Below are 17137 nucleotides of genomic sequence, written 5' to 3'. Positions count from 1 at the left end.
TGTTCGTGCACACCAGCCCTCGCAAAGGTTTCTTGCTCCCCTATTTACTTTCATAACGTCCGTGAAGATCTGCCCACACAGAGCCTTCTCGATCCCCGGTATCGGTAGCAGTTGACATTGGAACAATCCGTTCATTGAGCCGAGACGTATGGATATATTGGTGTGAGGCACCGTGAATTTGTTCAAATTGTTCTGACGTGACGTGGGACGTACATTTCGAACGATACCGCACAAAACCCTATGTTAGATTTCTGAATCATGCGCAATATAATAAGATCCCACGTCACGTCAGAGTAATCTGTAGGCATATTAAGTCAAGCATATTCTGACTCCATAGAGGCGGAAAATGTTCAATAACAATGTGAACCTGAATAGTCATGAACGTACTAGATATTACTGTACTTGAAGATGAGGCTTTTTTCAACAGAAGGTAGAACTGGCTAAAATGAAGCGTTTCACCAAAAATCACCTGTACAAAACTTTCAAAATGACAAAGTTGAAAATAAAATTTGAAAATGATTACTTAATACGACCCCAAACCGTTTGTTAGCCGAATTATCGCAGTGGGAAAAAACTTATCTCCTGATTCGACCATGTGGTTTCGTTTAGGATATTGGCTCGTTCCATATTTACGTGCTAATGAAAATTAAAACTTAGGATTGTTCTCATTATTTATTAGTAACTTACACGATTTTATGAAATAGCTCATTTCGATACCAACTGACAGAAGAGACTTAGGACACAAGTGTAAAAAATAGAATAATACTTCAAAATCTCACCAATAGAATTCGTCTAAATTATTCACGAATTTTTTCACAATGGGCATTACAATCTTCTTCTTCGAACATTTTCAACAATCGTCGTAAAAATGGGATGAAGTGGGGAAACATCATAGCACTTTTTCAACATAATACATAACTTACATAAGCACTTTCAAGAAACTGCTTAGATTTTCTACATTTTTTTCACCCTAAATTGCACGATACTACAATTATGATTCTCTCAAAAGTGATCTGATGCATCTAAACCGATGAACTTGGTACTGAACCATTCATTGTCCAGCCATATGTTTATGTTTTGTTTCGTTTTTGCGATGCCGGAGTCACCTTCTACAGTCCCGTACAATGAAATTTAGTCGAACTTCTATCTCAGCCATCTTGGATATTTTATATAGATTTTTGGTTAAACGACTTATTTTGATGAGTTCTACCTTCTATCAAAAAAGAGCCTCACCTTTGAAAACACCCTGTTTACAGAGTTTGTCTGAAAACATGAATAGAGCATTACAACGAGCTAATCTTGGGTACGATTGGCTTTCTACCTACGCAAGTGCGTCAGTTCTCTCTCCTCCAGTGTAATATACAAAATTTCTTGTATGGATTGCAGCCAATGCCACATAGGAATGACTAAACAGTATCCCAAAAACAGGATTTACCAAAACAATTACGATTGTAGACCCACCAACAGAGATAAAAAAAAAATATATACTTTCGATTTTGAGAACGTCATCATTTTAGAAAGAGAAAACACTTAAAGAAAGAGAGATGTATCGGGGAGATAGTGCATTTGTATTTGAACAACACTGTGAATTTTAAAAGTGACGTACCTACATAACTTGAGCTCAATTTATCACATGATCATTGACAGATATAAACTGATGATTATTTGTTAATTGAATTCCAGGAACATACATGTTTTCTATGATATTTGATCATCATATGACGCTCGATATATTACAGACAATACGGCTCCTCCAAGGTCAAATAAACAATTTTTGAACATTTTTTATTTCATCGACAAGTGCCTAGTTCAGGGTTCAGTACTGTTAATGTTTACTTCTGAATATTCTTAGTTTATTCTAGGTTTATTTCATATGAATAGGTATGTTTTTTTATATATGTGTTGGACGGAGTTTAAGTGTTTTATTCCATAATTATTATCTTTTTTGTTGTATAGATTTTATGACACTCTTTCTGTCGGCAGAAATTCTGGATATTTCTCTCAGTGTTTTAGTTTTTAATGTACGTTCTGTTTTCAGCCTTGAAAAAGACCCGAAATAAAGGTCGAAACGTCGGCATTTCATACTGGATGTTCATTTCCCCAGTGCTCTTATCCACTACATATACAATATAAATCATATTCTTCTCAGAGCTGAATATCTTATTCGAAAATCCCGGCAACACATTCAATACAAGGTACATCCCGCACCTTTTGCTACCCCATCCCCCATTTCACCTGAATTACACACACACCAGGAACCGCCTTTGAAGTGGTTTAAGCGCCGACAATAAAATGTAACGATAAAGTATCTGAGACGCGACGCCATATACCATGGATAGAATATATCCGGAGCTTTCCCGATTTATGTCTATGAAACTGATATTATCGTCATTGATCTTGCCGCCGAGAAAGGCGATATTTCGCCGTTCTCTTATTGCCATATCGCGGCGCACCGAGAGCAAAGAATCTCTTGAGAGCAATTGTCTTCTCAGCTCTCTATATGTGATAGAGCAGTAGAGCTTACGGCTACACTGAAAAGTAATTGATTAAGGTCATAGAGGCATTACCTGACGCGGCATACGGCATCCTTTATGGGATTTCCATAAGTTATTGCGGATAAAAATGGGATCGATGGAGAGATGGCGAGCTTAGGAAAATGGCTCCCGGGATATAATTCGATATTGCGGGTAACATTTATTCATACCGAGCCATCCTCTTAGCTCTTTGTCGTTTTACACTGTGTCAAAATATGTGCCAATGAATGTTGCATGTAACCATATGATAACAAAGAATTCTCAAGCGTTTTCTCGGGGCCCCAGTCTATTATCGGACGATAATACCGCATGGTTACGAATATGCCTTGGTGCTTGTTAACAGTCTGGGGATTATTTATCTTTAAATGTTTGATGCTTGTTACTGAACACTTATTTATCCATTCATTCATTGCTCTATCCCGTTACCGGAAATAACTCTATAAAAAGACAAAAATAAAAAGACTTATAATTTCTTAGGGCTAATTGCGACTGTGTGCCCTCCTGTGACTGAAGAGACCCAACCGTGGCCTACAGATCCTTCCACACTCCGGGCATTAATAGTCACCAACCAGATCTGGCCGCCGCTGGATTCTTCTCGAGTCTCCATTATAACTGTGCACCATAGACCTCCACTGTGACCTGTCTAACGCTAGTTGTTCCCAGTTATGATCGGCATTAACTGATTTTAGGGATTGATGTAGTGTATCCTTAAACCTCTTATACTGGCCTCCTGGTTTCCGGGCTGCCTCTGCCAATTCGCCATACAGAGCTATTTTGGGGAGTCTTGTTTCTTGCATCCTCAGAATGTGGCCGCTCCATCTGAGTCGGGCCCTCGTTACTTGAGTCTCAATTGTACATCTCGCGCGTTGCAAGACTTCTGCATTCGAAACTTTGTGGAACCATCTGATGTGCATTATCTGTCTCAGATGACGTCGTTGCGTTTGTTCAAGCTGTTTAATATGTCGCCTGTAGCGACCAGCTTTCGTTTCCGTAAAAAAGCGTTGGGAGGACGACTGCTTTGTAAACAGATGTCTTGGTCTTCAGATTGAGGTCGTGATTTTGAAACACTCTGACTTTTAGCTTCCAGAATGCCCGTGATGCCGAAATGTCCTGCTCGACCTGTTCTAGAGTTTCATTCTCCAGGCTGATATATGTTTGAAGGCTTTCTGTCGGACTTACCAGGATTTTGTTTTTGTCGATATTGAGTCTAAGGCCTAAAGCTTCGAATATATGTTTATAGATGTCCTGCATTATCTGTAGATCCTCTGGGCTGCTAGCGATAAGTCGTCTGCATATTGAAGATCCGTGATAAACTTTGAACGGGTTTTTGCTCTGAGGCGCTTCAGGTTGAATAGGCCTCTACACACATTATTTTATTCAATATAAAAATTCTAGAACACTAGAAGGATGTACCTCTACCCAAGGCATCTTAGTTCTTACACAAAATAGCGTCAGATATAATATGTGTATGAAACTTCACAATGCTATACCTATGGAGTTTAGCCACATCAAGAAGAGAAAGAAATATTTCAGCTGAGATTTTCGACAATGAGCCTTCCTTCTTAAACTATTTTCACTCTTTCCGGGTATACTAGAAGCAACCTACTACTTTCTTATGTCCAACAGCACACCCAGCCTTCTCATCGTTATAGTTGATTTTATGATATAGTAATATTCTTACTTATTACTATTTTCCCTATTTGAAGATCAACAACTTTGTTATGGCCCCAAATTATGATCCATAAACTTTCGGTTATCGGTTTTCGATTTCCATATTTTCAATTTATTCTCAACTGGAGAAGATTCAGACTGGAAACCGAACAAGCAATCAAAGTTTTGTGAAACCCAACGTAAGGAGTATTTTTCGTTCGTCTGAATATCGATCATGGGTTACCTCCAAGTGAATTTATATGGCTTCCCTTGGGGAATAGTATTTTTCAAATGTCTTATCTTCTGGTTTGGATTAATTGAAGATCCGAATGGTTGAGAAAATATCTGAAATCCAAGAAGATCAAGTCCTGAATAATATTTTTGAATAGAATAGTTGTCTTGAGTTTGCATGCATGTGATTTGCATTTGCATATTCTATTCTCTATGTCTTCATCTATAATAAATAAAAGTGGAATAACAGTTCTGTGTGGAGTAATCGATTCAAATAAAAACGGCAGAACCGATTTTCTTTTGAAATCTTCCTCATCGTGGAAATTTATAACGGATTAAAAATTAGGAAAAATGGCCGAGGAAATTGGGAAAACGAAGAAAATTAAACGAAATTATATTATAATTTGGCGTGCAAGTGTATGTTGGGTAGTTTACCCTTCATGGACAAATGATTGACACTTTGCTGTCTGTTGACAGTTTTCAAATGAACAATTGATTTAACATTCTCGAAGTTCAGCATATTGGTTATCAATCAATCAATTATTGTGAGTCTGACCTCGGGTTTCATAAAGCTTGATCGGGGAATCAACTCTTGATTGAAGAATAGACGTCAATTTGTTTTCAATCGATAATTCAGTCATCATCATTCAGAATATCATTATCGCATCGAATTATGATGTTCATACGTACATTCAATTATTCTCAATGGCAACTTCTACAATATATTCAGACATGAAAAGTTTTCAGTGATTTCGTTTTAGCAATCGAGTGACTGTCAAATCGTCGATCGGACAATCGAAGTTTTATTTACTTCAAATAAAAATGTACCTACATAATATTACATGTTTAAACATATACATAATTAATTTTCAAGTTCAAAATGAATCTTTCAATACTATTTTCACTTATTTTTTTCATCTTTTTTTTACTTCCAATTACTTATGGTTGGTTCATACAGCCTTACTATGATCTGATACTTAAAAAAGGGATCGTTCTTATTAGCTGACGGCTTTCACGTATACCGTCGTGTCTATCCATTAGAATCGTCAATGTTTTAGTGCTTTAGTTCTTAGGAAGAACCCACCATAAATATTCTCTCACTATGGTAGGACAACGTCTGCCGTGTCAGGTAGTGCATAATATATTTCCGCACAGAAAAGTGTTCAGTTCTCATTTCCTGCTCATTCCCTTAGGTTGATGTAGCCAAGGCAAATCCTCAGTTCAAGTAAAAATAATAAGTCATAAATGGATCACGCCTTCAAGTAAAAGGCAGGAAACCACTAGTTTCTGACGTAAGATATTCATTTTCACTTTTTGAACTGACCACTAAAACGGTGTAGACCCCTCTTAAGCGTTACACATACTAACTTCGAGATTCCGAAGCCTACTTGACGATAGAAATTTTGAAAGCAAATCACTCATCGTGACGAAGGAACAGTTTGAAGAAAATAGTGAATGGTCAGCATCTACTCGACGAAATGTTAATTTCTGGTAATACTTCGGGCGATGGTAGTTTATTAGTTCGATTCAGGTCCTAACATTTGTTGATTTAATTATCTGCTGATGTTATGCATCCGAATTAATTCGTTTAAAAACCAGTGTGTTCATCTTTTCTTACTAATTCGTTTAGTTTGAAGAAACTCACTCAAATGCACAATCCAACCCTTATTCCTTCCATGCATTATTATCCTACCCTCCCATAATACCAATAGAGATCATTATCGTTGTGAGTGAATAATTTTCTTGACTTTTCCACTTTTCACCTTTCAATTCTAAGGCGACAACTTATTTTTCTCCCTTTATTCTTTCAGATCGGAAACCATGATTAAGATCCAGAAGCAATTGAGGAGCGGCGAATACGAGAACGCAATCGGCCTATTGCGTGCCGCCAGGTGAGTTTCGCTGTCGTTTGCGTTTTCAGGGGGTGAAATGATTTCTTGATTTGTTGCTTCCGGCTGTCATTTCAGCCGAGAAAACGCTTTTTATGTATGCATTAGAGACGGGGGGGACTTTCGAAAGAAGGTAGTTGAATTTGTGGAAAGCACCCTTGATGCCGCTCTTTGTTAGGAACTTGGGTAGGATTGAGTTATTCGAGACGTTGTGGTATACATGGAAAATCCTTCGAAAAGAGAGTATTTCCCTTTCGGCATAAGGGTCTCTAGAAGAATTTGATGCGAATTATTTTCTTCTGAAGTTTTGTATTGATTATATTGAACCTCTACTGATTCTTGAAGAAGAAAAAGTTCTGCAATTTGGATCATCAGATGTAGGTAAACTGCTCCACATGAGTTAGGGATATTGACTTAAATTGCAAAAAAATATAATTAAAACATGATTTTTGTGATGAAAATTCATATTAATATGATTTCAAGTTGCAAATTAATTTTGGCCTGTAGGTCTGCAGCGGTAGTTAAGAAAAATCGAGTAAAATAATGAAATTTTATTCCCTGAGAATTCAAGCATTTTAAGACTATTAATACAATGTATGGCCTCCACGGGCATCAATAACAGCTTGACATCTTCTTTGCATACTACACACGAGGTTGTAGTAGTTGAGGAATTTGGTTCCATAAACAGGGCAGAAGCTCTCTCAGATCATTTAAGGATTCTGGGGTAGGTTGATGATTATCTAATCTTCTTAGGAGTATACCCCATGGCATGTTCTATGCAATCTAAATCTGGTGAGTGCGGAGGTATTGGTAAATGTGGAACACCAAGCCCCTTGCGCGCATTCTCAACTATGGCTGCACGGTGCGGTCTAGCGTTATCGTCTAGAAATTGAAAAGTTTCACCAATAACATCGTGAAAATTTGGCACAATATTATCAATGACATGCTCCCTATAGTGTAAAGCGGACATATTCCCAGGTCAAATGTGTAGATCTGTGCGCCCGTTGAAACATATCCCGGCCCATACCAAAACACTACCCCCTCGGAATGGACTTCTTAGACATAGCGACGATTACGGTGTATGCGTGGGATTGTCCAAACCCTTATTCTTCGAGAATCTAAAAATCGTCCATATCTGGATTCATTAGTGAGAACGACACTACGCCATTGATCGTTTCAATTGATATGTTGCCTTGCCCATTCCAGTATTCGACGCTTATGGTCACGTGTTAATGGAACTCCTCTTAATGGACGTCTAGAACCTAGATTCACCTCTCTCAAACGTCGTCTGATGGTTTCGATGGAAACTTGGACCCCATCTGCATTTTGAAGAGTATTCCGTAGCATTATTCTCGTAGATGTAGGGTTTCTTCTCGCCGAAACGGCGATGAAACCATCCTGAGCAGGTGCTGTATTTCGTCGTCCACCAAGCCTTGGTCTTTCCAACACGGAACCTGTCTCCCTGAACCTATTCCAAAGTCGAGATATCACACTTTGACTGACTTGGAGACTTTCCGCTACAACAACCTGAGTTAGGCCAACCTGAAGCATTCCGATAGCCCTATTAGCCTCAGTGTTTGCTAATTTACGTCTTGGAACTTTCAGAAAACTCGTTTCAAATCGAACCCGTTGATAAACTGACTTCATTTCAAAATAAGAACATTCATGAAGCATATGCAAAGAACCAAACTTCAGAAAAAAGGCGACCAGATTGACGAAATGTCTCATACTGATTTTAAATGGATCGATTCAACTTGTTATGGAGTTTAAAATGATTTTAAAGCGATTTTCTCGAAGATTACATACTTTTAAAAATGATTGAATACGATATCGCCAACTCTTGTGGAGCAGAAAGTATTTTGATTATAAAGAGAGATAGACCCTTTAAATATAGTTTATTAATTCTGACTCTCCGTGACCTCTATCTACTCTTAGCTTCGGCCCATTTACCAATGAATCACGTTGTATATAATCATCAATCAAAAACAAATCGACCAAAATCCAACATAGTGTCCACATGACATTATGTAGAGCGTGATGCCCACATTCAAATATGCTGCTCCACAAACCTTAAGGAAGTTCTGAGACTGTTTCACAATTTTTCAAATATGATAAATCTGAATGTTTACCCTCTTATATAACCCATTCTTTTTCCATTTCTTCATAAGTTGGGGTCATTACTTATTTCAGTATTTGTGGTATAAAATCAGTTCACTCAATATGTTGGAAAAATAAGGATCATTAAACGGTTTGGCCTCCTCGAACATCAAACAAACCCTGACAACGGGTTTGCATATTTCCGATCAGAATGTTGCAGAAGCCCTGATCAATTTCTTTCCAAAGTTGCGGTAAAGGCTGTCAGAGTTCTTGAAATTTATGACTATGTGGTTGATGAGGACCAAAAGCACTCTGAAGCTGAACCCAAGCGTTTTCAATCATTGTTTGGGATGAGTGAAACAAATTCAATTCACTAAACCTATTTGCCACGATAATAAATCTCAAAAATGGAGAGTCCGGGAATAACGAGAATTTTTCGATAGGCTGCTGAAATAATTGAGCACTCCTCACACTCACCACCATAACACTCAAAGAAAACACCTTATATATAACATGGTGGCTGATTTTGTTCTCATACCAGATACTGAAATCGACATAATTGTCAAGCAAGCATAAAACTACAATGATCCTACCCATTCCTCCCAACAAAAATATCCTGGCTACGCCAATGACTAATGCCTCATGCCAAATATTTCTCAAGAGCACTGGGGCAGTAGCGTATCGTCTAAGAAGAGGAGAAATATCGCTCTTCGTAACGCATAAAACTGGGTTAAAATCCCCAACTTCTCTTCTCCATATTCCCGATATTAATAACTTAATAGTGCTGTTGTATATGAGAATTCCTCGGTGTTCTTCCTCCATTTCTGACTTATTAAGAACTCCGAAAGTTTCCCTATAAATTCCGCTGATCCCGAGTCTCCCAACTTTTGAACCCGAAGGAGGAATTAAGTCCCAATTTGTCTATTTTAATGATGACGCTAATAGTGGTACGACGTCCCACTCCTGCTAATTAGTTTTCATGAAACAAGTTGCCCGATTGTCTTTTTAGTTTATTAATGGGTTCAGTCGAAAAATGCTGAAGTGTAATTTCATTCGCTTCTCAGAAACCTCATACATACAGTGAACATGAAATTATAAAAAAAAAATTGGGGTATATGAAATTATTTTAATCTTTGGCCACCTCGATCTCCAGATCTTAACCCACTAGTTTTACAATTATGGGTTAGAATGAAGGAAGAAGCTGAAAAATTGCTACAAAAAAATCTAAAATATGCTATACAGTTTCCTTCCTAATTGAGTTATTCAGTTTCGTCCCAAATTAGTAACTGTACTTACCCGAAAAACAAATGGCGCTGAAGCTTGTCTTCAGAGTGTGGTGTCTAATCTCAGTTCAATTTGTCCAATAACTCAAGTCTTACTTGTTGACAAATTTATTTTCATCTCCAAGCCAATGAACCATTGCGAGATTGCCATTAACAAGTACAAATCTTCGAAAATCATCATAGTGCATAAATATTTTTTCAGCTTATACTTTCTAACCTGAGTTATTCCTTTCAAACAAACCCTCGTGAAAATATAAGACGGCTCCTTGGCTGGATTTTTATGGCTTGGCTTTATCGTGAAATCATTAATAATTGTTCCGGGGAATTGAAATTTTACGGTCGGTTTTTGGTGGAGGGTTCTCGAACTTTTAATTGTGGTTTTGAAAACTTAATTCAACTCAGGAGTGCACGTTTCGTTGAATTATTATGGCTATGAAGTCGGAAGACTAAGTCTGGAAATTGAATAAATGATTTGTATATTTTTGATCAATAATTATATTATCCGAAGTGATTTCGACAATGTGATAAAATGCGTCTTTACTGAGACTTTTACGTAGAACAGACAACATAGCGCTGATTTAAAACCCAAAAATGTTTTGACAAGCGTCATAACCCCACATTTTCGTACTACACAGAGTGGAATGTGTCAAATTTCCATGGCCACCCGAGTGCAAAAATAAAAGTGAATGGACTTTATTTATTCAGTATCTCGAAATATAAGCACTAACGCTGAATCATAAAATCGATTGAAATACAATATTGGTATCAGTCAAATAAAAGCACAGTTCAATAGATTGAAATAGAAAACAGTCTCTTATACATAGTTGAACGATTCTCTGAATATTATGTCCAGATAACAGTGAGAAGAATGGTTATTTCACCGAGTGGAGTAAACGAAAAGAAAAGGAGGTCTGATTTCGAACGCGTCTCGGATGTTCCCAATTCAGTTGCCAGCCAGAACCAAGACTTATAGGAAAATGTTTATAGAATTCAGCAACAAAAATAACAGAAAAACTGGTCGGAAAAACAAACAAAACTGTAGGATTCGGTTCTCCGGTCTTTCTTATTTTTCCAGGGGCTCGCGCACCAGCAGTTAGACTACTTCCGGTGCCATGAGAACTTAGACAGGACGGGAATAGTTCTATTCTCCGTTTCTTTTCGTTTTTCCAGGGTCGAGTACTGTACACTGTACAGTACTGTATTGAATTTTCCCGGACCAGGGTATGGTTATATTTAGTGAGCGAACCCCCTCAATTCGCCCGTGGTCCTTGATGAATGTTTGCACATTCGATGACTGCGGGAAGTAGTTGAACTTGGGAGCCATGAACTGTTGTAGGAGTCTGCAGAGAAAGTGAGGTTTTGGTTCAGCGTTTGCGTGACAGGTGGCGTATCGTGATGAGAATATCTCAAAGCGGCGTCCCAAGATCGCATAACATCCTCCGCTCGGAAGATTCAGTGCACAGATTACAGAGTAGAATAGATCTGACACTCACGTTCTACGGTGAAAAATACAGTTTATCCTGCCCTCAGCGCCCCTATGCGGTTGCCACCCAACTAACCGGGAGTAATGCCGGTATAACAGGAAACTGCAATTGCAAGGCGCGAAATTTAAATTAGCCCATTCACTGGTGTTTTAGACGTCGATAGAATAATATGGATTATTAGGGCGAATTTCAAGGAGAAATAAAACTTCTCATGAAAAATATACATATATTGATATTTCCAGCACAGGAAAAAAAAAATGGAAATACATAAGCTATAATTATGGCAATGAATATATGAGCAGAGGTAAAATGTCAATAGGGTCACATATCTTCGTAAGACAATAATTATAATAAACAGTAATAATATTGTTCATAGGAAATGAGGTTGAAATTATTATATGTTCAGAAATCTTCAACATTATCCAAAAAGGACACAATGTTTGTTGGGAGTCGGCAATAGAAATCAAAAGCAGCATGCCAAAGCTTAGAATGCATTAATAATTTGGGAAAGAAAAAATTAGTTGCCCAAAGACCTATGTGGATTTTATATTTTCTTGCAGGAAAAATTTCAAAGTCTCTAAACAACGTTTTATCTTCCTCACAGTTAGATCCCCAGGAATGCACAGACAAATTAATAACTAAAGTTTTGAATGATGAAATAAAGTGTTCAACATTTGGGTTAGTATTCCTTACTCCATGTGCTCTAATGTATACAAAAAGGTTTTCTAAACAATCTTGATTGAAAGCAGTTTTTGATAAGGTAAAGGAATGCTTTCAATGTTGTCACTATATTCTTCAAAGTGGGCACCACAATGGATCTTTTCTTTCGAGGGCAATAAAATGAAATACTGTTGAAAATTTGTATCGCCTGCTCCCAACAAACATTGTGTTCTGTTTGAATACTAACCGTCTTCTCTAAGAGTTTCGCAGTGGATGTCCAAGCTCTGGATACATTCAACGAATCAAATAACTCATCCAAGAAGAGTATAAAGTCAGCAGTGTCGATAGCCTCTCTGGGAAGCTGAAGCGGATGCTTGATTTCTAAAAAGGAAAATAGTAAATATTTGTATTATTATGTTTGAAAAAAAAACTTACCCCATTGAGAAATGAGCCTCATCATTGACCCCACGGAGTGGCTTAATACCTGACTACACAGTTTGACTTTCATTTCCATTAACACAATTTTTAAAGGGTTTGGTTGGATTGGTTTAAGTATAAACGATTAATGTTATAATTACGTGGTTCTTTGAATCAAACATTTCTTACAAGAAAATCGATTTCCTGATAAGACTGTCGAGTTCAATAAATGGGTATTTTTAATTTACTCTCGTATAAGATCTCGTTTGTAAACAAGAATTTGCATTAAAACATATTGAAATTGACACTGTTGGCGTTCACAAATCCATATGTCAGAATACAGTAATCTGTGGAGAATATGATATATATTTTCGTATGCAGTGCCACATAGCGTTTGATTGCAGAACTAAAAACCGTATTTGGGGTGGGGGTAAGGAAGTGTCAAGCCCCTGGATTCAGTGCTATACTGTACTGACGAGGGAAAATGATCCCGAAACCGGTCTACAGTTGCACTTGAATTTTTCGACTTCTCTGGGAATTCCTATGATAGTTCATGACTAACTCACATTATTGGAAGGACAATTCCTTCGGAATTGTTGTTTCCATTAATTTTTCAACAATGTTTTTGTTTATATTTGAATAATACACTTTCCTCATACACATAAATTTCTATACTAATAAAAGAAATTGAACATACTCAATTGTTTAATTTTTTTATCAGTATTATACTGTAAATGTGATCATGTCATATTCTTTTCAACCCTCCCTCTTCCTATTCTTATTTCCTCTAAATTATTTCTATTTTAGTCTTTTCGCTCAACTTTCTCAAATTAATTTGTATCGTAGAGCAGACCTGTTGTCCGTCCTAGTTGTCTGAATCATGTGCTAATTGTTCATATGTGAATCTTTCCAAGATTTGTTTTTCATAGGTTGATTTATGATTAAAAATGAATATTAAGGATTGATTCAGATGCATACCACCCGCTGATATGAATATCAACAAGTGTTACGATCTGAATTGAACTAGCCAATTTGTCATCGTCAGGACAACTAAATGGAGAACGTTCTACTGAAGGAGAGCAGATGCTGACCATCTCATTTGACCTCGTCAGAGAAATATAGCTTCTTCTTTGATGGAAAAACGTTTCGAATTGACGAACCCTTATTTAATACTGGCAGACGCTACTGAGTACTAATAATAATGCAGTAATACAGAGTGACACCCAGTATGGGTATTACTCGATAGTACTCAGTAGCTTCTGCCAGTTTTGAATAAGGGACCGTCAATTCCAAACGTTTTTCCATAGGAGGAGAAGCTATGTTGCTCTGATGAGGTCAAATGAGACCGAAATCATGGTCATCTGCTTTTCTTCGGTGGTTCTCCACTTAGTGGCCCTGACGATGACTAGTAGTTCAATTCAGATCGTTGTTTATATTCATATCAGCGTGGTATGCATCTGATTTGATTCTTATTATTGTATTCATTGCCTCACTGCTTTTGGCGTGATCCTTTTCATTATTCTAATGTTTTCGTACAGAATAAGCTGCATTTTTGCAGCATCTTCAGTCAGCAACCAGCAAATTACCTCAACTCGTTAATTAAGCCCCATATTTAAAGAATAAATACCAAAATGAGTGGAATGTTGGGCTTTTCTTGTTTTTCCTTAATCTCATTCGCTGGACGTTACAGACTTGTTGAAAATTGCCAGCGTTTTCGAGAGCATCCGGATTCCCGTTCTGACGTGTTTTTCATCCAGACGAATTACCGTCCGTAATTCGCGCTCTAGCGAAACGTCGACGTGAGTGTCCGAAATGGCGAACGGAACCTCGCCCGCAAGTGCCGAGGCCAGCTATAAATCAGTGCACTAATCTTGACCCGGTAAAATCTCGCCGGACTATATTCCTATCGTCGCTAGCGACCGTCATTACGGGAGATGAATTACGTTTTAAATGCGTCTAAAATCCCACAGAGAAACGGCGGTAGACTGGAGAGTGTTCTCAAAGTCGGTAATGAATAAAATATGGTCCCTCAAGATGAACGGGATGACGGAGAATGCGAGAGAGCGTCCTCAATTTTTTCGGAATAACTGGGTTTTGCGGTAGGTCTTTTTTACTTCTTTTTGGGTTTGGTCTTAGTTACGTCTAGAAAATGAATAAGCCGTTGACGTCACGCCACCACGTAATCGGATATAAAATTTTTCGAATATACCACATTTTAAAAATGAGTGAAGATGATGATACAGCATTATCAAACATTACCATGAAGCCATGAACCATGATGAAAAGTATCACGCCTAAACATTGAGGCAATGAATACAAAAATAAAAATTAATTCAGATGCTGATATGAATATCAACAAGTGTTACTTTCTGAATTGAACTAGTCAATTTGCCATCGCCAGGTCCCCAAATTGAGTACGCTCCATCGAAAAAAGCAGATGCTGACCATGGGTTCGGTTTCATTTGACCTAATCAGAGCAACAAAGCTTCTTCTCCGATAGAGAACATTTGGAATTGATGGACTCTTATTCAATACTGGCAAGCGCTACTGAGTACTATACGGTTACACAAAGCGCCACTCAGTATGGAACGATATACGATAAATTCTTATTATTGTATTCATTGCCTCACTGTTTAGGCGTGATCCTTTTTCATGATATTACCGATGACATCATTTCTGCCGTGACCTGAACGTGTTCCCAAACCTCTCAGTACGTTACAAGCATGTTGTTCGCAAAGCGAATCGGCGTACTGAATTAGAGAAAATATGGGACATATGCTATTGTCTTCGTCTGGGTTTCTATCTGGAGGGGATTGAATCGGATATCGTTTCATACTGGGTGGCGCTCTGTGTGAGTACTATCCAGTGATAGTACTCAGTAGCGCTTGCCAGTATGGAATAAGGGTCCATTAATTCCAAACGTTCTCCATCGGAGAAGAAGCTAGTTGCTCTGACGAGGTCAGGTCAAATGAGACCTAAACCATGGTCAGCATCTGCTTTTCTTCGATGGAGCGTACTCCATTTAGTGTTTTGACGATGGCAAATTGGCTAGTTAAGTTGAGATCGTAACACTTGTTGACATTTCTGTCAGCGGGTGTTATGCATCTGAATTAATTGTTATTATTGCCATTAAGTTGACTCCGTTCTCGCCACACCAACAGACGAAATCTGAGCGCATCCGAGAACAGGCAGGATCTCTAAAGTTTTCCAGTTCTCAGGTTCGTATTAGCCGATCTTGTGCGGCGGTTGTAGCTCTTGCTCTTTTATCCTCATGGTTATATGCAGCAATTCCACCAGTACGATAGCGATTCCACTTCCTACTAACTACTCTTTGCTGAACCCGGATACGGTTAGCAACTTCTTGTTGAGTTGAATCCTCGTTTAACCAAAACACTAATTGTTCAAGTTGAGAGGCTTCGAAACACATATTAAACTCGTGACAATTAATCCACGATGGATACTTCACATTACCAGACAATATCCCATTATCATACATACTTCCAGAACACAAAAAAATATCGTAAACAGAAATGAGTTTTTTGTAATTTTTTTCAGCAAAGTCATCAAGTGTCATGAGGACCATATTAAGTCTGTAATATGCAAACATACACTCCTCCACATGCAATTCCAAAATTAATTTCATGTATATAAAGTAAGTTTTGTCTTGAATTTTTGACCAGTGCAGATGGAGAGATAGTATACAGGGTGTATTTGAAAACAGAAAGTAGAACTGGTCAAAATGAAGCGTTTCTCCAAAAATCACCCTATACAAAATTTTCAAAATAACAAAGTTGAAAAAATAATTGAAAACTATTACTGAAATAGGTCCTAATACGACCCTAGACCGTTTGTTAGCTGAATTATCGCAAAACAGTGGGAAAAAACTTGTCTCCTGATTCGACCATGTGGTTTCGTTCAGGATATTGGCTCGTTCGATATTTACTTGGTAATGAAAATGGAAACTTAGGATTGCCGAATTTTTCTCATTATTTTTTAGGAACTCACACGATTTTATGGAGTGGCTCATTTCGATACCAATTGACAGAAGGGACTCAGTACAAAAGTGTAAAAAATATAATAATACTCACCAATGAAATTCGTCTAAATTATTCACGAATTTTTTCACAATGGGCATCACAATCTTCTTGTTCGAACATTCCAACAATCGTCGTGAAAATGGGATGAAATCTGAAACATCATAGCACTTTTTCAACATAACTAACAAAAGCACTTTCAAGAAACTGCTTCGATATTCTACATTTTTTTCACACTAAATTGCACGATACAACAATTATGATTCTCTCAAAAGTGACCTGATGCATCTAATCCGATGAACTTTGTACTGAACCATTAATTGTCCAGCCATATGTTTACGTTTTGTTTCGTTTTTACGATGCCGGAGTCACCTTCCACAGTCCCGTACTTGAAATTCAATGAAATTTTGTCGAAATTATAGGGGTTGTATCTCAGCCATCTTGGATATGTTTTTGCAGAAATTCTCGAAAATCCATTATTTTGACGCAATCAATTTCATATAGCCTGTTTTTGTGCTGACAAACCCTCAACTTAATCTGTTTCTAAATATGTAGGTACTCAATCAAATTTTTTAATGGAAAGTTTAAAATGAAAATGTCTAGTGGTTCAGCTAGTAGTAAATAAAGCAACATAAATTCGTCCATTACCTTGTAATAAAATGTTACAATATATAGTCTCCGAAACTGAGGCACAAATCATTCTTCGTGAGTTTCATCCGCTTGAAGAAAAAAAAGCCCACTTCACGACCCTTATATCGCATCAAGTAAGTCTTGACCCACATTCCCCAACCCGTCTCAGGAAATGTTTGTTCTCCTCGCACAGCCCATAACGTCAAATTAGAAAACGTAGTCTCAGTC

General features: G+C 37.7%; 1 protein-coding gene across 1 annotated transcript in view; it reads left to right on the top strand.

Annotated features, from left to right (window-relative positions):
* Positions 1-17137, top strand: part of LOC123319598 (protein timeless homolog) — a 358706-nt gene that overhangs the window by 51244 nt on the left and 290325 nt on the right. Inside the window, exon 8 of the mRNA XM_044906624.1 lies at positions 6227-6307. Coding sequence (XP_044762559.1) covers positions 6227-6307 — 81 coding nt within the window. The remainder of the gene's footprint in view (positions 1-6226; positions 6308-17137) is intronic.

The sequence above is a fragment of the Coccinella septempunctata genome, chromosome 8 (assembly GCF_907165205.1).
Source record: "Coccinella septempunctata chromosome 8, icCocSept1.1, whole genome shotgun sequence".
NCBI lineage: Eukaryota > Metazoa > Arthropoda > Insecta > Coleoptera > Coccinellidae > Coccinella > Coccinella septempunctata.
The sequence above is the reverse complement of the archived record's forward strand: the minus strand, read 5'-3'. Positions and strand labels throughout refer to the sequence as shown.